This window comes from Heptranchias perlo, chromosome 12 (genome assembly GCF_035084215.1).
Source record: "Heptranchias perlo isolate sHepPer1 chromosome 12, sHepPer1.hap1, whole genome shotgun sequence".
NCBI classification, from domain to species: Eukaryota; Metazoa; Chordata; class Chondrichthyes; order Hexanchiformes; family Hexanchidae; genus Heptranchias; species Heptranchias perlo.
The window spans coordinates 29,483,029-29,504,125 of NC_090336.1; the positions used below are offsets into that span (position 1 = coordinate 29,483,029).

The 21,097-nt window shown below is 43.6% G+C and overlaps 1 protein-coding gene across 2 annotated transcripts; it reads left to right on the forward strand.

Annotated features, from left to right (window-relative positions):
• The first annotated feature begins 373 nt into the window (after positions 1-373).
• si:dkey-10o6.2 (uncharacterized protein LOC100124608 homolog) lies at positions 374-19,525 on the forward strand. Of its 2 annotated transcripts, none has more exons than XM_067993500.1 (8): positions 374-432; positions 6,353-6,534; positions 11,077-11,201; positions 11,693-11,759; positions 12,635-12,788; positions 13,486-13,631; positions 15,430-15,540; positions 19,243-19,525. In XM_067993500.1, exons 2-8 carry the CDS (start codon positions 6,382-6,384, stop codon positions 19,444-19,446), a joined length of 960 nt encoding a protein of 319 aa, XP_067849601.1. In that variant the 5' UTR covers positions 374-432; positions 6,353-6,381; the 3' UTR covers positions 19,447-19,525. The 2 variants fall into 2 exon arrangements, with proteins under 2 accessions (XP_067849601.1, XP_067849602.1); XM_067993501.1 differs by having other exon boundaries at positions 19,322-19,525.
• Positions 19,526-21,097: the final 1,572 nt, after the last annotated feature.

Sequence of the window (21,097 nt, forward strand, 5' to 3'; positions counted from 1 at the left end):
TGGAGAGATTTTTACAGTGTGTTTACCCTGTGCTGTACTTGATCTGGGAGTGCCTGATGCTGACACCAGAGGCCTGATATGGTAAATTGTTCCATTTCCCACCATTAACATCCTTCCAAGTTCAGCCCAATAATTTTTAAAGTCTACTTTTTTAAAAATCACATTCAGAAATAAAAACGCTAAATTATACAATGTACTCTATTAATTATCTTTTTGGTTACATGGCTGGTGTTCTTGTTAAAAAAGCAACCAAAGCTCTTGAAGAGCCAGTGTCTGATTGGTTATTTACTTTCCACTAATCATTCCTATCAACTCAGTGCAGGTTAAATATTTGATACGCAGCTTTATAAACTGTAAAGTACGTCATCTGCAAGCTGAGAGCTAACTCTGGGTTCAGGAAAGGTTTAAAAGGATTTTTTAAAGATCTCAACAGTGAGTATCGAGTAGAAATCATAATTTGTCAAAGGTTTGAATATTTTGCAATTAAAGGTTTAATGTTTTCTGGCCATCAATGAAGGGAAATTTGTTTTTATGCTGCAATTTTTAGATTATAATTGTTTCAAACATAATTTAAAGTATGGCATGTTTTACTTATTTGTGAATCGTCTTATTGAAAATGGAACCTTCCAAAAAACGAATGAATGAATTTTGGAAGAATCAATCTGAAACTCCCTGTGAAGCCTGGAACAAAGGCAGAAAATGGCAAATTGGAAATCGGTTTTTAATTGAGCTCTATTTTTAGCAGCTAGGAAGAAAGGAATACAGTGCAGTAATAGGGTAGATAATCAAGCTGAATACATAAAGTACAGAGGAGATTTAAAAAAGGGAATGAGGGGCAAAGAGAGAGTATGAGAATAGATTAGTGGCTAACATAAATGGGAACCCAAAGGTCTTTTATAAACATATAAATAGTAAAAGGCTAGTCAAAGGAAGGGTGGAACCAATTAGGGACAAAAAAGGAGTTCTTCTCTTGGAGACAGAGGGCATGGCTGAGGCACCAAATGAATACTTTGCATCCGTCTTCACTAGAGAAGAGGATTGTACCTTTGTAGCAGTAAAGGAGGAGGTAGTAGTGATATTGGATAGGATAAAAATAGATAAAGAGGAGGTACTTAAAAGATTGGCAGTACTCAAAGTAGAAAAGTCACCCAGCCCAGGTGGGATGCATCCTAGGTTACTGAGGGAAGTACAGGTGGAAATTGCGGAGGCTCTGGCCACAATCTTCCAATCCTCCTTAGATATGGGGTTGGTGCCGATGGACTGAAGGATTGCAAATGTCACACCCCTGTTCAAAAAAGGGGCGAGGGATAAACCCGGCAATTACAGGCCAGTCAGTCTAACGTCGATGGTGAGGAAACCTTTAGAGACAATAATCTAGGACAAAATTAATTGGCACTTGGAAAAGTATGGGTTAATAAATGAAAGTTAGCACGGATTTGTTAAAGGAAAATCGTGTTTGACTCACTTGTTTGAGTTCTTTGATGAAGTAATGGAGGAGGTTAATGAGGGTAGTGCAGTTGATGTGTATATGGACTTTCAAAGTGCGTTTGATAAAGTACCACATAATGGACTTGTTAGCAAAATTAAAGCCCGTGGGATTAAAGGGAAAGTGGCAGGGTGGATACAAAATTGGCTAAGGGACAGAAAGCAGAGAGTAGTGGTGAACGGTTGTTTTTCAGACTGGAGGGAAGTATACAGTGGTGTTCCCCAGGAGTCGATATTAGGACCACTGCTCTTTTTGATATATAGTAATGACCTGGACTTGGGTATAGAGGGTATAATTTCAGAGTTTTCAGATGACTCGAAACTGGAGGGGATGGGGGACGTGCCTAAATGGAAGCAGACAGGGGTGTGATTCAGAACACAGATTTGACTGGGAGTCACGTCTACCACATTGAAACTGCATTTCCTAAGCAGTCAAGGCTACATTGTAAGACTGCCATCTATCCAGGCAGTAACTGTTGCCAGTACAGAAGTGACAACAGCTCTTACCCCCTCCTCCTAATGCCTGGCTGGCAGCTACATTGATCTCCTGGTCTGCCAGTCACCAAGGTCTTCCTCACTTCATGTCCTGCCTCCTTCATTGCATTGCAGATGTGGGTTCCGGACTCCTCCAATTGTCCTGTCATCAGAACCACGAGCAAGAGACTGTCTCCACTGTCTGCATGCGAGACCATTGCTCCAGAATCATTGATTTTTAACAGCCTAGACAACTGAGATCTTGGTCTCGGATTCCTCAGCTGAGCACTCTTGCTAATGTCACCTCTGAGCAGAGACAGATGTCTCCCCAAATTTGCCTACCAGCTTCTCCTGCTCACTGCTGCTCTGGGATCCACCCAGTAATATCTAGTGTTTGTCAGGAATACCACCTCCCTGAATGGGTGTATCTGAGCTGTTGCTCGAGTAAACAAGATGCCTTCACAGAATGGGTGGATTAGGTGCATGAAGGGTCCTTGTGGAGGCACCAGACTGCTCTGATGCAGTCTGGCCCTTGCCCAGCTAGAGGTGGGTGGTAATTGCTGAAGTGTTAGGCACCAAGGTACTAAGAGAACTCAGTGAGGAGGCACAAAACTAGTTCTGTGGCCAGGTGGAGGAGCAGCACAGTAGCTACTTCCCTGGTTTAGGGCTGACCAAACGGACAAGCAAGTGAATTAAGTAGCTATCAGGACTGGCCAGTCTAGCAAGCCAGGCCTCACTTTACAGAGGGCTGCATGGCACCAATTTGTGCCAGTCATTGTGAACCTGGAGTCATGCATAGCACATTATCAACATGATCTGTAAAAACTCGCACAAAGCTCCCGTCTGCTGGAGGAGTGAGGCCTCCACATTGTGTAGCCTCCCACCTCACTTTGACTCTGAAAACACTCCATGCCAGGCCAACCCAGCAATTGATTTGTGGAACCCTTCAAATATGTGACACCATGAATGGGCACTGCATGATCATATGGGATGCTATATATGGGAGGCTGAATTTGACAAATCCCCACACTATTTTACATAATATAAGCTGCAAGGTTGGTTTAGTGAGGCGCATTTCATTCAACAAGAAGGTGTGAGGGTGATGTAATTGTAAGTGATGTCACTAACAGAGCCACAGCTTTTTAGCATGCACTGAGAGTGATGTCATTGGGTGGCCCGGACCATGCGCAGAAGGATGACGTCACATGTTGATCGAAAACCGGAAGTACCCACACCGTCACCAATTACTCCATCAAACTAAACACAGAGCTGTGGTGACTGATGGGGCATTGTGTGTGGGTCATGGATTGTTTTCAGGTTTGTTGGGTAGAAAGGGGGAGTCACCTTTTACGTTACAAAGTGGATAGTGACACTGTGTCCTAACTTCTGGATTTCAGGCCGTGCGATGACGTCACTTGCCGCGCATGTGCCGGGCTTTCCGAGAAATCAACTCGCTACAGTTCATGCTCAAGAGCGTGATCCAGGTCTAACGGGATGGGGGGGGGGAAGGAGGAGAACATGAACCATCTCCCCGTCTGGATCACGATCTCCCTCCCTCCCTGCTCTCCCTGTGCTCTGCTCCCTCCGGGCTCCTTGAAAGTTTATGGTGGACAATTAGTTTAGCTGTTCATTGCCAGATCTGGCTGGACCACATAAAACATTATCGGGTCCTGCTGTCCTCTGCCAAAACTGCTCACTATTCCAGGATCATCCTTGAATGCGAAGATAAGCCCAGGCTTCTCTTCTTTACTACAAACCATCTTCTTAAACCCCTCTCCCCTGCCCCTCACCACCCTCACCTCCAACAACAAATGCGAGGAGCTCATGGACTTCTTTGTCACTAAGATTGAGACCATCCGTTCAGCTGCCTCTGCCAATTCCTGCCCTTCCCCTAGCCCACCAAGCTAAACTTCCCCGAAGGATACCCCCTGCCTTAGCTTTGAACTTGCATCTTTGTCTAGTTTCTCTCCTATCTCCCCTCATGTCCTCCCCGAGCTCATCTTAACAATAAGACCCACCTCCTGCTCCCTCGACCCTATTCCCACCCAACTGCTGACCACCCAACTTCCCTTCCTGGCCCCCATGTTAGCTGATATTGTTAACGGTTCCCTCTCCTCGGTACTGTCCCCCTCCCCTTCAAATCTGCCATTATCACCCCCCTCCTCAAAAAAAACCACCCTTGAACCCTCTGTCCTTCCAAAATACTACCCCATCTCCAACCTCCCTTTCCTCTCAAGTCCTTGAACATGTCGCCTCCCAAATCTGTGCCCATCATTCCCGCAACTCCATGTTTGAATCCCTCCAATCAGGTTTTCACCCTTGCCACAGTACTGAAACAGTCCTTATCAAAGTCACAAATGACATCCTATGTGACTATGACAATGGTAAACTTTCCCTCCTCATCCTTCTCAACCTGTCTGCAGCCTTTGACACGGTTGACCACATCATCCTCCTCCAACACCTCTCCTCCGTCATCCAGCTGGGTGGAACTTCGCTTGGCTGGTTCCATTCTTATCTATCCACTCATAGCCAGAGAATCACCTGCAATGGCTTCTCTTCCCACTCCTGCACCGTTACCTCTGGAGGCCCCCAAGGATCCATTCTTGGCCCCCTCCTGTTTCTCATCTACATGTTGCCCCTTGGCAACATCATCTGAAAACACAACATTAGCTTCCATATGTCCGCTGACAACACCCAGTTCTACCTCACCACCACATCCCTCGACCCCTCCACTGTCTCTCATTTGTCACACTGCTTGTCCAACATTCAGTCCTGGATGAGCAAAAATTTCCTCCAATTTAATATTGGGAAGACCAAAGCCATTATCTTCGGTCCCCGCCACAAGCTCTGTTCCCCAGCCACCGACTCCATCCCTCTCCCTAGCCATGTCTGAGGCTGAACCAGACTGTTCGCAACCTTGGCATCCTATTTGATCCTGAGATGAGCTTCCAGCCACACATCCATTCCATCACCAAGACCGTCTACTTCCACCTCCCTAACATCGCCCGTCTCCACCTCTGCCTCAGCTCATCTTTTGCTGAAACCCTCATCCATGCCGTTGTTACCTCTAGACTTGACTGTTCCAATACTCTCCTGGCCAGCCTCCCATCTTCCACCCTCCATAAACTTGAGCTCATCCAAAACTCTGCTGCCCATATCCTAACTCGCACCAAGTTCCCAGTCCAGGAACGCCTCAACTTTAAAATTCTCATCCTTGTCTTCAAATCCCTCCTTGACCCCACCCCTCCCTATCTCTATAACCTCCTCCAGTCCTACAACCCTCCAAGATCTCTGCTCTCCTCCAATTCTTGCCTCTTGCGCATCCCCGATTTTAATCGCTCCATCATTGGCAGTCGTGCCTTCAGCTGCCTCGGCCCTAAGCTGTGGAATTCCCTCCCTAAAACTCTCCGCCTCTCTACCTCTCTCTCCTCCTTTAAGATGCTCCTTAAAATTTACCTCTGTGACCAAACTGTCCTAATACCTCCTTATGTGGCTCAGTGTCAAATTTTGTTTGATAACGTCCCTGTTAAGCGCCTTAGGACGTTTCACTGTTTAAAGACGCTACGTAAATGCAAGTTGTTGTTGTTGTTGTTTGCCCCCGCCTCCCCCGGGTTCTTGCTTCCCCCTCCCTCTCCCCTGTGCTTCTGCTCCTCCCCTACTCCTGCTGCCCCCCGCTCCTGCAATTATTTTCCCCCCACCCCATGCTCCTGCTTTCTCCCCCACTGTGCTCCTCCACACCCTCTCCCTGGTTTCCTGCTTCTCTCCCTCCCCCCACTCCTGCTCCCCCCACCCCACTCCTGCTCCTGTCCCTCATGCTCCTGCTTCTCCATCCAGAACTACTGCTCCTCCCCCCCCCCCCCACCCCGCTCCTGCTCCTCCCCTCAGGCTCCTGCTTCTCCCCCCTCTGCTCTACCCCCACTCTTGCTCCCCCTGCTCCTGTTCCTCCCCCACTCTTGCTCCTCCCCCTGCTCCTGCTCACCTCCACTCCAACCCCCTACTCCTGCTCCTCTCCCCACTCCTCCCCCTGCTACCCCCTTGCCCCCACCCGCTCCTGCTCCATCCCTGTTCCTGCTCTACCCTCCTGCTCCTGCTCTACCATCCCGCTCCTGCTCCCCCTTGCCCAAGAAAGGAAAGAGGAAGTTACCGGGGGGAAAAAAATCTTACAGGGATAATACAGGAATACATAGCAGAAGAAAAGGATTTACATCAAAAAACTAACCAGCTAGAGAGAAAATCTAGGAGAAAATGCAGTATTTAGTGACAATTTTCAACAGATCTGATTGAACTTACGTTTAAGTATTGTATTGCAATGTTTTCTAAGCAAACTTAGTTCAATTTTCACTTTTCTGCATTTCTATTTAAATCATTTTGTTCTACTTTTATTTACTGAAAGCTCTTAAGAAGCCAGAACCCTTGGAAAAGATGAGCATTGCAGTTGTGGACTTTGGATCATTTGGCTTAGGAAAAGCTAAACCCTCAGCCGATGAAATGGAACGATTATCCACAGAGATCATAAAGGCCCTCAGTGACCTTGGGTTTGTGTACCTCAAAAACACTGGGATCGAAGAACAAAACGTGTGTATCCATTTTATTGTCTCATTATATCTACTTACATCGTTCCCTAACTGTATGCCAATGCATGCTATGTGAAGTAATGTGAGCAATCTTGTTCTGCTATGTAAAAGAACAACTTCCATTTATATGGCACCTTTCATGATCTCAGGACGTCTCAAAGCACTTTGCAGCCAAATATGTACTTCTGAAGTGTAGTCACTATTGTAATGTAGAAAACACAGCAGTCAATTTGAACACAGCAAGGTCCCACAAACAGCGATGTGATAATGACCACATAATCTGTTTATTGAGTGATGTTGGTTGAGGGATAAATATTAGCCAGGACACCAGGGAGAACTCCCCTTCTCTTTTTTGAAATAATGCCATAGGATCTTTACGTCCACCTGAGAGGGCAAATGGGGCCTCGCTTTAACATCTCACCCAAAAGACAACAGTGCAGTACTCCCTCAATACCGCACTGAAGTGTCAGGCTGGAGTTTTGTGCTCAAGTCCCTGGAGTGGGACTTGACCCTACAACCTTCTGACTCAGAAACAAGGGTGCTACCAAATGAGCCACGGCGAACAATCATGTAGTGACTATCAATATTTTAACAATTATGCTTTAAAATTATGCCATTTGAATATTAATATGTTCACATGAAATTTCTTTGTTCACTATTCTGAGGTGTTAATCTGCTTAAGTAAATACAATTAAAAGTTTTGCATTTAACATGCATAACCACAAAGTGTCCCATAACCCTTCACACCTCGAAATGCTACACTTAAAAGTGTCATGCGTGAAAGTGTCATATATGCAAAGTGTATGTTACAGTTCCATCTGATTGGCTCAAATATCATATACGTTAAAAATAATCACAACTAACGGGAGGAGGAGGCTCTGCAAACATCCCCATCCTCAATGATGGCGGAGTCCAGCATGTGAGTGCAAAAGACAAGGCTGAAGCGTTTGCAACCATCTTCAGCCAGAAGTGCCGAGTGGATGATCCATCTCGGCCTCCTCCCGATATCTCCACCATCACAGAAGCCAGTCTTCAGCCAATTTGATTCACTCCACGTGATATCAAGAAACGGCTGAGTGCACTGGATACAGCAAAGGCTATGGGCCCCGACAACATCCCAGCTGTAGTGCTGAAGACTTGTGCTCCAGAACTAGCTGCGCCTCAAGCCAAGCTGTTCCAGTACAGCTAAAACACTGGCATCTACCCGACAATGTGGAAAATTGCCCAGGTACGTCCTGTCCACAAAAAGCAGGACAAATTGAATCCGGCCAATTACCGCCCCATCAGTCTACTCTCAATCATCAGCAAAGTGATGGAAGGTGTCGTCGACAGTTCTATCAAGCGGCACTTACTCACCAATAACCTGCTCACCGATGCTCAGTTTGGGTTCCGCCAGGACCATTGAGCTCCAGACCTCATTACAGCCTTGGTCCAAACTTGGACAAAAGAGCTGAATTCCAGAGGTGAGGTGAGAGTGACTGCCCTTGACATCAAGGCAGCATTTGACCGAGTGTGGCACCAAGGAGCCCTAGTAAAATTGAAGTCAATGGGAATCAGGGGGAAAACTCTCCAGTGGCTGGAGTCATACCTAGCACAAAGGAAGATGGTAGTGGTTATTGGAGGCCAATCATCTCAGCCCCAGGGCATTGCTGCAGGAGTTCCTCAAGGCAGTGTCCTCGGCCCAACCATCTTCAGCTGCTTCATCAATGACCTTCCCTCCATCATAAAGGTCAGAAATGGGGATGTTCGCTGATGATTGCACAGTGTTTAGTTCCATTCGCAACCCCTCAGATAATGAAGCAGTCCGAGCCCGCATGCAGCAAGACCTTGACAAATTCTAGGCTTGGGCTCATAAGTGGCAAGTAACATTCGCGCCAGATAAGTGCCAGGCAATGACCATCTCCAACAAGAGAGTGTCTAACCACCTCCCCTTGACATTCAACGGCACTACCATCGCCGAATCCCCCACCATCAATATCCTGGGGGTCACCATTGACCAGAAACTTACCTGGACCAGCCATATAAATACTGTGGCTACGAGAGCAGGTCAGAGGCTGGGTATTCTGCGGTGAGTGACTCACCTCCTGACTCCCCAAAGCCTTTCCACCATCTACAAGGCACAAGTCAGGAGTGTGATGGAATACTCTCCACTTGCTTGGATGAGTGCCGCTCCAACAACACTCAAGAAGCTCGACACCATCCATGATAAATCAGCCCGCTTGATCGGCACCCCATCCACCACCCTAAACATTCACTCCCTTCACCACCGGCGCACAGTGGCTGCAGTGTGTACCATCCACAGGATGCACTGCAGCAACTCGCCAAGGCTTCTTCGACAGCACCTCCCAAACCCGCGACCTCTACCACCTAGGAGGACAAGGGCAGCAGACACATGGGAAGAACACCACCTGCACGTTCCCCTCCAAATCACACACCATCCCAACTTGGAAATATATCGCCGTTCCTTCATCGTCACTGGGTCAAAATCCTGGAACTCCCTTCCTAACAGCACTGTGGGAGAACCGTCACCACACGGACTGCAGCAGTTCAAGAAGGCGGCTCACCACCACCTTCTCAAGGGCAATTAGGGATGGGCAATAAATGCCGGCCTCGCCAGCGACGCCCACATCCCATGAACGAATAAAAAAAAAATTGTACCCAGCAATGATACGCCAGCAAGCAGGTACGGAAAGTATCGATCAAAAAGTAGCAAGCCGGTAGAAAAACCTCCAGCAAAGAATCAACAGTCAGCACATGGTCACCAATAAAGTAACAAGCAAGGAGAAGGCTGAACCAGTGAAATTATTCAACATATTTTTAAAAATGCTTTCCCCCTACCCCCCCCCCAATAATTTTGTTATATATGGGGATATAGACTAAAAATTAAATGGGGGAACTTCCTCACCATTTTTAGTACATTAGTACAGGCTCGATGGGCCGATTGGCCTCCTTCTGTGCTGTAACGATTCTATGATTAGCAGGGTACCCATGGTGCAGGAAATCTGGGTGGAAGTTGTTTCTGTCACTTATGCACCTGTAAAACCCTTCCTTATGCTTTTTGCACCTTACTACAAACTGCCCATGTCCTTGCTGGCCTCATATCCATATGTCAGAGTGAAAGCCAGTAGCGTAGCAGCTGTGAGTTTCCTGGTTTTATACTGCCAGTGCACTTTGTGTGACTTAGGCTAAGATTTATGAGATGGAGCAGCTGCCAGGATCCCTGATCAAAGTGGAAGTCAGGCGTTTGTGAGCTTGAAGAGTCTGTGGAAGTAATTTTGACTTTGTTCGATAGTATGAAACGGGTGATAGCAAGTCGGCAGCCCCTTTTACATTTCTCCTGATTTTTATTTCTATCAATATTGAAGCTGTGTAGATTTATTGTCAGAAAGGACATCTGAATATGCAGGTGAGGAGGAACGGGCATGGACAGTAGTAAAGGTAGTGGGGATTTGACTCCACGTTGTTAATGGGGCTAGTGTACTGAAGAGAAGACCAAAGGACTGTGAATGCAGGGCCCCAAATGGAGCTTTTAAGTGAAATTCCTGATTTAATTTCTTCCTCACTATTAATTCCCACTGCCGTTACTACTGTCCATGCTTGTGCCCCCTCTCATGCTGTTGCCTCCTTTCCATGGAGAAAGGGACAAAGCATTTCTCCAACAGCAAAGGTGTATCCGTGGATTGAAGACTGTCTAATGTGGCAAATGTCAGTGGTAACTTGAAAGGATCTGTTGGTGTAAAAATGCATTGCTGAGGTTACTTTCACAGCAACAGGAAGGCCTGTTTCTGCTAAAGATCTTGTCTGCAGGTCAGGCGCCAGTAGACAGCATAACTCTGTCACATCCTCCGCGTGAAGGAGAGGTGGCGAAGGCAGGTCTCCTCAGATCTGGCCAACTAGATGTGCATGGGTTGGAGAATGTAGTTACTTGGCCAATTGCCTCAAAAAATGTTGTTCTTCTTTTGCCACTGAATCAGGAGTGCAGCACCACTGCACCCTACCTGCCCGATTCCATAATGGGTATGAGGGGCACTCCCTAAGCACAACATCAGGAAATCGACCCGATAATTGGTGCAGTCTCTCCCTTCTTTCCGACATCATAAAATTTGCAAAACTCTGTCTTTGCTAATTTAGTGAAATTGCAAACACTTACTAAAAGAACATATTTTCAATTTTGCTGGAAATACCAATCAGAGAAAAATTTCACAAACGCATTTACAATATCACTACACAGAGCAACCAGAGGAATTATTGTCTTACAATTTCCCAGTTTCTACTCATGATCCATTTTGTTTTTGCCTGAAAGTAGAGAAGATAGGAACTTAAAGAGGGAAAAACTGGGGAAACTGAAAAGAATCACTGAGAAAACAAAACGAAAAGACACAGAGCAGAAAGAGAAGATGAGCTGAGGGACACAATAAAGTAACCAGTGTCCTGTGCTCATAAAAGTGCAAATGCAAAGGTTTATAAATCTAGTGAAACCCTAGTGTTACTATATCGAAGATACAGCACATATTTTATAATCTTTAAAACAATTGCTCTTTAGGTGCTTAAAGTGATGGACACCTGCAAGAAGTTCTTTCTACTTCCAAGTGAAATTAAACAACAATATACCCGTTCAATGGACTCTGAAACTCCAAGCCATGGGTGGGTTGACACAGAGGCAGAAAGGTAAGATTCCCTGAAAAATTTCCTCCAGCACAACCCATACCTACATCAATCCCAAGTGCATGATCTGAAAATAAAGAGTCCTGAATGGACGTTGCACTGGGTTGATCCTCTGAAGATTATTTTACCACCACAGACAATGAGGTTTTGATACCACAGCCACTCATTAACAAAGTAGCTGAAATTCATGCATTAATATTTGCTTATCTCATTATTCTCTTAAACAAACTAGTCCAGGATCACTTAAGTTATATCTCTCTAACAATCAACAGTGAGATGTGGGAATAAGTATATATTATGGACTTTAGTTTGCTTTCAGGGACCAGGAAAAATTAATGCAAAACTTTTCCTCAGTGGATTAAACTGATTGAGTGGATTATGGATAAATTTGACATGGCCTGTGGAAGGAGTGGGCTTGAAGGGCCAGATGGACTAAGTATTAATTCTGCATGGCTGTGTACAATAAATAAATGTAAATATTTTGCTCTTCACAGCTTAAATCCCACACGTCCTGGAGACCTGAAGGAAGCCTTTAATGTGTCAACATTAACTTCAAGTGATGTAAGATCTCAAAATTTAGATTTAGATTGCTTTTGTATTGTATGTTGTTGTCTCTGTGGCAGGAATGAGAATCCTAGATGCAGAGTCTTTCACTTATAGCTTTACTGGAGGAAATGATACTCACATACACACGCAACGATACGAAGGTTGCAGGGAACCTGATGTTTTAGTAGCAGGGTGGCCAATCCTCGATTTCCCTAACTTCATGTTACAATAGTCCATTATACCCTCGGGTTCAGGCCATTACATAATTTACCTTCCATGACCTTTACCCTTAGTTTACATTAGCTTCTGTTAGCTCAGCATTCTAGAGACTCATTATCTCTATGGTAGAGATCCACGGCCTTCACTCATCTACGTCAATGGTGGGAATATAAGTGGCCTGTCTAAAATGAAAGAGTACAACCAACTCCTTATATGGTTTAAGGCAGATAGATTTATCTACCAGAACGTCAGAACTACACAAAGAACAAACATCTATCTTTATGATTCCAGCACGAAGAGGCCTTGACGGTCTGAGCTGATCTGGATATGTTCCGGATGCTACCTGCTTCAGCAGCTTGCGGCAAACACTGTCTTTTAATCACAAAATGGAGTCATCAGCACAAGATGGAACCCAAATACAATCTCACGTAGCTCTGTACATGTAGCGTTATAACCTTTTTGGACAAATCAATGGATAAGTCAAATAAAAGCAAAATACAGCGGATGCTGCAAATCTGAAATATAAATTGAATCTTTATGTTGCATTCCAAAATTCTTTTAAATTAATTTCAAAGTTAAGTAATGAAAGTATTACATACTTATTTCTTCTGTTTCTTATTTCAGTAAAGAAAATATGAATTACCAAGTCCAATTGTTTTTATTTATATTAGAAATGGCCTGTCAAACATGCTCCTGAGTTTTCAAAATGTTTGGAATCATTCTTCAAAATCTGTGAGCAGCTGACTGTCCGAATAATGAAAGTCATTGCACTGGGCCTGAGGGTTGAGAGTGATTTCTTTATCAACAAGCACAAAATGATGGGCTGTAAGTACCTGGTTCAACAATAGCAAAATCTGTTGTGATTTCCTTCATGGTTGAATAGCCTACCAGCTCTCATAGTCATGGCTTACACGTGAATAGTGGCCACTTAGTCAAGGTGCCTGAGGGTGCCTGGTGTTTGTAGAACCATACCCCAATAAAGATGAACATAAGAAATAGGAGCAGGAGTAGGCCATACAACCCCTCGAGCCTGCTCCACCATTCAGTAAGATCATGGCTGATCTTGACCTCAACTGCACTTTCCTGCTTGATCCCCGTATCCCTTGATTCCCCTAGAGTCCAGAAATCTATCTATCTCAGCCTTTAATATATTCAATGACTCAGCATCCACGGCCCTCTGGGGTAGATAATTCCAAAGATTCACAACCCTCTGAGTGAAGAAATTCCTCCTCATCTCAGCCTTAAGTGTTCAACCCCTTATCCTGCGACTATGCCCCTTGGTTCTAGACTAGCTTCAGGAGATATGAGGAAGGATGGAAATTTGAAATGAGAGGAAAATTGGTTAAGAATGATTATTTAAACAGAAAATATTTGAAGAATTCAACAGGAAATAGAAAAATGACAATTACCATCATCTGTTTTGGTTGTTGGTGGTTTATAAGGAGATTTCTAATATAACTTTGCCTTTCAGAATAATTAATAGTAATGTCTGCATTATAATTTATTGTGTAATCTGTTAAAGGTAATCAAAATCCTACAACCCTTAGAGCTTCCTACTACCCACCAATACAGAAATCCTCTGTGAAGGAACATCAGGTCCGATGTGGAGAGCATTCCGATTATGGAACATTCACTTTACTCTTCCAAGATAAGAGTGCGGGTTTAGAGGTAAACGTAAATCTCTACAGTGTGATCCTTCTTTCAGATTCCATTTTTTCTATGTGTTACAACAAATGACTGAATTAGATATTGCATGTTCCCAAACCTTGCCCTTGAAGGAAAGGAACAGTTCACTTCACAAGATGTGAGCATGTTGGTAGTAACTTGTACATGCATGTTTATAACCATCCCAAAGTGCTCAGCGCACTTCCAGCAGGAGTGCAGCTGAAGGGCCAAAAATAGGCTGGGATCCAACGTTTTCAGGTCCTGGCCTGCACTAGACGTTCCCATGGGACATGTAAGGGGCAGAGCCTCTGCCCAGCCCTTACATGGCCAATGATGCAGAAGGGGTAGGGACTGCCTGTGTTGGGAGTCACACAACCTTGGTCTCTTAGCTGCCTGGTGAAACCACGTTATTGATACATCAAGTGAGAAGAGGCATACCAGCTGCTACCCTGGCAGAAGTGGGGCCCCCTCGTGGCCCAGGCCTGGCTCACAGCCTGGATCCCTCAATACAAAGTTATTGGCTTTTGTTTTGCTTTGAAATTATAAAGTGAGCTACGGAGCCAATTAATCTTTTTTTCTGAGGAGGATTCCAGCACCCCCGTCGGACAGCGGCAGGTGCACCCCTACGAGTGCGGGCGCCCACCATTGGCATTCAAATGAGGTCACATCCCACTGACTCTGCCACCACCCTCCCCCCCTCCACTCCAGCAGGGTCAGCGATGTGATCCCAGCATACTTGCAGAGATTGTGGCCAACGGATTACACACTTACAGCTTATGCAATTCTACGGATGTGATATATTACGTAATCAAACCAGATATTCACCCTGTCAAACAATAATTTAAAATACACTCTCATACTTCTCCTCTGATTTAAATAAATTACAGGTATGTAAATGACCTTCTGGAGCTGTCGTGCACAGCATTATGTTGGTGTCTTTCTGCGTGTCATTTGTGAGCAAACATATTCATTTTGTAACAGATTTTGTTTCCCCCTCCCAATATTGGATTTGTTCACATAAAGACAGTTTGGCAGGGAATGTTGTCACATCAAGGCCTGAATATGCCTTTGGCTCCTAGAATTATAATATTCGGCGCAGACAGCGATAAGCACAGGCGCAAAAAATTGAGATTCTGGATCACTTGATGTGCCACCCTTGAGCACGATGCTCCCTTGAACTGTATTTAATTCAACGTAAAGGTTCATTGACATGTTGGTAGCATATAAGTGAACCAAGTGATTTACCATCTATTTAACTTTATTCATTAACAAATGTTCGATGTCTGTTGGGGTGGTCACAAGTTATAAAAAAGTGGAAAAACAGGAACTGCCAAGGTCATGGAATGGCTCAGAGGAAAACGTGACTATCCAATGTGGCAGTGATCCATACAAGACTAGAAATGTCCCGTGTCCAATTCCTGGTCTGTTAGCTGACAATAGGGGCAGTGCAATTAGCCACAGGACCAATGGGCTAGAAAGGGAGGGGAGAAAAAGCCAGCCACACATAATTGCTATACATTGACCTTTACTAGAAAGTGTGGTTGTCAGATAAGAAAAAGATTGAGGTTGGCCATGATGCCCTTCATAGTTGAATAACCTGTTACTACTCATTGTCTAGGCTGACATGTGAAAAATGGCCACTTGGTAATGAGGCTGCCAGTGACCTGCAGAATCCTTCCCCAAGAATCAGCATCTTGGGAGAAGAGGAAGTGAAAATTGGGAGAAAAGGATGAACCAAACAGAAAATGCTATTTAATGTGACTGCTGGTGGTGTTTAACACTTACAATATCTGTATTTCAGGTTATGCACAAGTCTGGCCAGTATGTTGCTGCCCCCTACATCCCAAACACTGTTCTTCTCAACATAGCAGACCTTCTGCAGAGGTGGACATCTGACACATTGATTTCCACGGTGAGATGGCACTCGTTTTGGTAAAATACAGTCATTTGAAAATTAAAATAATCTTAGTAACTGACTTTTATTCTTTTTTGTGAATTAAAAGTTTTGACCAACTTTCAAATTATTTTAATACATTTCTTAATTTAGAGAACGGTATCGACAAGTATATTAAATATTATAGGTATGGCTTAGATAGCAATTCATCAATTCCTGTTTACCCTAAGATATGTTTCCTTGTTTCTGCAAATATGTGGCAGCCTTGGAAAAAAGTGCATATCCAGAATCATTCACTCAAATGTGTACGTGTATGTCTGTAAAAATGGTGCTTGAAGAGTGAGTGTGTGTGTATGGAGAATGTATGTGTGAGTGCACAAGAGAGTAGAAAAGCATGAGAGTATGTATGTGTTTTTCGTAAAAAGAAAACACCAAAGACAGAGTTCCAGTAATTCCAGTGTAAGTGGGGTTGTGCTTTTTTTTTACTTTGTTTAGCTATAGGAATGCACCTGTGCCCCACTGCGCTGACCTCACTTCATATTGTTTAAAGCGCCATAAGGGGCCAGGAGCTGGAATGTTGGGTGCCAGCAACTATGAAGGGCTTCTGGCTGTCCTTAAAGTGCAATCAGTTTTGTAAATAAAAATGGTTTGGAACACAACAATCCCTTTCATGGATTAGCCATTGGAGACCAAAGAAGTGAAATGCAGCAATCAAGAAAAAAAGACTTGCATTTTATATAACGCTTTCATGACCTCAGAATGTCCCAAAATGCTTTACAGCCAATGAAGTACTTTCAAAGTCTAGTCACTGTTATAATGTAGGAAACATGGCAACCAATTTGCACACAGCATGGTCCCACAAACAGCAATTATATAAATGACCAAATCATCAGTTTTAGGTGTTGGTTGAGGCACAAATGTTGGCCATGAAGATACCACTCATTGTTAAAAAGCCACCTGTTTCACTCATGTCCATTAGGGAAGGAAACCTGCGGTCCTTACCTGGTCTCGCCTAAGTGCAACCTCAGTGCCACACCAATGTAATTGACTCTCTACTGTCTTCTAAAATAACATAGTAAGCCACAGTTTCTAGGGATAGGTAATAAATGCTGGCGATGCCTGTGATACCCACATCCCAAGAATGAATTTTTAAAAACTTCAAAATTACTTAATTGACCGTAAAGTGCTTTGGATTCTGGATAGGGTGCCAACCCTCCAGGATTGTCTGGGAGTATTCAGGAATTAGAGTAATCTCCAGGACATCACTGCGAGTAAACAAGGAGAAAATTCATAGGGGCATTAAAATAAATGGTGTTTTTTAAAAAAACTTTCTTTGAACAAGTTTGTTTATTAGTTATAAAAATATTGGAGATGGGAATAAAGGATGTTTTACAGTCAAGATTCATCCAATCGGGTAACAAAAAATGTATTCACTTTCCAATCAGCCATGGGGAGATCATTTGCGACGAGGATGGATGGGTCGGGCGACCAATGGCGGGAGCCTGGGGTTGAGGTGGGAGGTCATGTGATGAAACCTCCTGGAATAGGTCCAACCAGAGTTGGCAACTCCAGCTTTGGGAGATGCTGAGGTTGTGAAAAACATTACAAAAATGCAAGCTCTTTCATTTTCTTTGTTTTAGTGATGGTGCTTGGGGGATAAATGTTGGCCAGATCATCTCCCCTGCTGTTTTTTGAAAAGCGTGACTTTTTTACATCCACGGGAGAGAGCTGACAGCACTTTGGTTTATCTCATCTGAAAGACAGCACCTCCACTAAATAGTTCATTACTCTACTTTAGTGTTACCCTATTATGTACTCAAGTCTCTGGAATGGGGTGTAAGCCTACAGCCTTCTGATTCAGAGGTGAGTGTCCCACCACTGGGCCCAACTGACATCTAAAAAGGAAATTTAAAACAGATCTTGTGAAAAATTTCAATGGGAGATAAATATTTGGAATAATGCCCATGGTAAGGTAATAGAATTAAAGACATTAGGAGTTTAATATGCAGTTGGAGGCTAATCAGGGCAGGATGAAATACAGGCAGTGGGGAGGGGGAATCAAGTTCAACTGGCTAAATGGCCCTATTTGTGCACTTCACCTTTCATTGTCTTTAACATTATCTGTGAGCTGAAAAGTTAAAAAGGGCCAATATAGAGTCTAGAATTTCCCAGGACCTGCTGACAGCCTACAGATTAAATGTTTACCCATCAAAAGAACTGCTCCGTGTATTTTAACCAGAAGGGAAGAGATTTCCTCTGCACTAAGTGTAACATAGTCCCTGGCCCAGACTTTGCTGCAAAAATAACAGCGTATGAACGACGTATGCCGTTATTAACGTGCAAATCGGCCAGCAACTTGTGGCGAGCTACAGATACCCAGTGAATTGTGAATCACCACAAGTTGCTGCCCGATTGGCGCCGCTGAAGTTATGCCATTTTCGCAAAGCTATTGCGCTTAACTTCCCCGTGATTTTCATGAAGTTGATGCATTTGCACATTAATTGCCCATTAAACTCATCACAGAAAGTTAAGTCTAGTAATTAATTGCGCAAGTACCCATTTAACAATGTGATAATTGTTAATGAATGCCAATCAACCACTCGACCAAAAAGTGAAAAATGCTGAGTGGAGTCCCATTCCTTCAGATTGAATTGTTTTAGGAGATTTCAAAAATGTCAAATTTTAAATTATTTTTTTTTCTTACTTTTCCTTTCTGTCTCTTTTACTCTAATCTTTCTTTCCCTCTCTTTATTTCTCATTCTGTACCTGATTTGACATTGAATTCACCCACTCTTATTCACCCTCCTGCTCAGTCCTTCCTCCATTTATTTTTCAATGGTTAAGGAGATATACTATTTGTCTCATTGTCCACCAAAATCCCAAATGCTCTGTTGCCCTCGCTGCGCCGTTATCAGCTTGTACTTCCAGCAACTTTGTGGGCAAAAAATATGAAAACCTAAATGTGTACAAATAAGAATAACTAACAGGGCACGCTGTGAGATGCCCCACTCTAGCAAAATCTGGGCTACAGCCCTGCTCTTCGGAAACAAGTTTGCAAATTCATTATATATAAGCACACGAAGGAAATCTTTCTCCAAGATATGGATCCTGAAAAGGAATTAAATTCACAACTACACAGATGAGTTGCTGATCAATAGGGTTGCAAAGAGCTGTAATGTTCCACCAAGTCATCAGTTGCAGAAAGAAACCAGGGAATAAAACTGTAAAGAATAAAAGAGACAAGATTCTTTTATCTGTCATCCCAAGATAAAGCAGGATATGCCACCTTCCAGTGGTGGTGGGGTGCGTGCGTGCGTGCACACACACACACACACACACACACAATTAATTTATCAGCTGTCATTCGGTTGGAATCACTTATGAATTCAAATCAACAAGGCCCTTAAGCTCAATTGATCTCAACCTTCCAAAATATTCAAGCTACAGTCGTTCTATTAACAGCTTCTGGCTGATTCTTTTAAATGACTATTGTCCTGATTTCAACCACCCTTCCTGGCACCTTGTTCCATTGTTGACTATTCTCTGCAAAGAAATATTTCTTCACATCTGCCCAAAGTTTGCCTTTTACTGTCCTGAGGCCTGGTGCATCTGAAAGTATTGAAGTTCCCACTGGTTGAACTCATTATTACAGAAAACTTTATACGGGTATTTCCAATGAGGAATATACAATTCAGGTAAATTGTTATTTCTTCTCCTCAGAAACATCGAGTCCTAATTCCACAGTCTGACGACATGTTGAACAGCACCAGACAGTCATTGGCTTTCTTTGTTCATCCAGATCATGATGCAACAATTGCATGCTGTGATGGATCGGACAAGTACCTGCCCATCAATTCTCTCCAGTACTTAAAGGAGAAATTCAGCAGGATCTTTCGAAAGGAATACTATCCATCCGGTAATTGAACAGGATGGCAACCAGCAGACGCACGTGAAGGCTTTCCAAATTGCACAGTCAAATGAATTAAAAAGGATCTTATCAAAAGTATTAATGTGTTTATTAGAACCACAATTTTGGCAGCACCTTAATTCAGCACAATGCAATACTAAAGCACAACACCTCAAGGTAGGTTGCATCTCTTCCTTTTGTTGAATTCCCAACTTCAGCAGCACTACTTCATCAGCCTTGTTCGCAAGGGTGTGGACTAGGGAATTAGAAAGATCAGAGAAGATTAGCCATTGTCAGGCAATTCCTGACTGTTGGGAAAAGGCTGCCATCTTAGCTACAGTTGTAAACAATTTTACAACACCAAGTTATAGTCCAGCAATTTTATTTTAAATTCACAAGCTTTCGGAGGCTTCCTCCTTCCTCAGGTGAACGTTTAAAATAAAATTGCTGGACTATAACTTGGTGTTGTAAAATTGTTTACAATTGTCAACCCCAGTCCATCACCGGCATCTCCACATCTTAGCTACAGTAGGTAGAGAGAGAGAAATTAAAGGGTAATACATCTTCAAATGCTTCGCTACAACACTTGTACTTTAAAAAAAATTCTGGTAATTAATTCCCCTCCTTTATCACACTATTTGCGTTTGTGTTGTCTAGTAATAAAAGTTTCCTTAAAACAGAAGCATCTTAAATATTTTGTGCAGATTTGAACAAATAACTTCAAAACAGCACGAGTCCATGCTTCAGTTTACGTTATAATTCTATTCCTTTTATTGCAGTTAAATGTGCTAAAATTATCCGAGGGCAGTGATGGGTTCTACAACAGAATGCAGTGCGCACTGGGCCAAGGGTTCTGCTCCAATATGCTATACAGTGGACCTTGGGCAAATATTTGTGTGTACCTATGTGTGTATGTTTGAATATACATGCATGTGCAGATATGGACTAGAAGTGGCATTAGGCTGGACAATATATTGTCCATGACCATATAGCCTGCTGATACAGTACTCAATGTCCCAACTTGCACATGTAGAATGGTACCTTGAGCAAGGTATCGAAGGCTGCAAGAGCAGAAGGGGGAACATGTGGAAAACATTAAAAAGCACTAGTGACTTTGGTATTCTGTCTTGCACTGGATCCATAACAAATTTCAAACCACTATAGTCCTTTTGGTGATTGTGCTTCGCTCGATGATGTTAGGTACAGAATTCCAGATTATTGACCCAATGATGATAAAGAAATTAAGGTTTATATCCAAGTCAGGATGGTGTGTGACTTGGAGATGATGGTGTTCCCATGACATTGCTGTGCTTGTCCTTCTTGGTAGCAAGGCGAGAAAGGTGCTGGTGAAGTAGCCTTGGAGAGTTGAAGTGCATCCTGTAGATCATACATGCTGTAGCAACAGTGCACATGTTGTGGAGGGGGTGGGCAATGAGTTCAGTGGCAGGGGCACCAATCAAGTGAACGGCTCTGTCCTGGATGATGTTGGGCTTCGAGTGTCATCCAGGTTAATGGTGAGCATTCTAATCACTTGAGCCTTGTAGATTGAGGTTCCAACCTGGTGAAGCTACGACTCAGGACTACATGCATGCTAAACAGTGGAAGCAACATGCTACAGACAGAGGTAAGCGATTCCACAACCAATGGATCAGATCAAAGCTCTGCAGT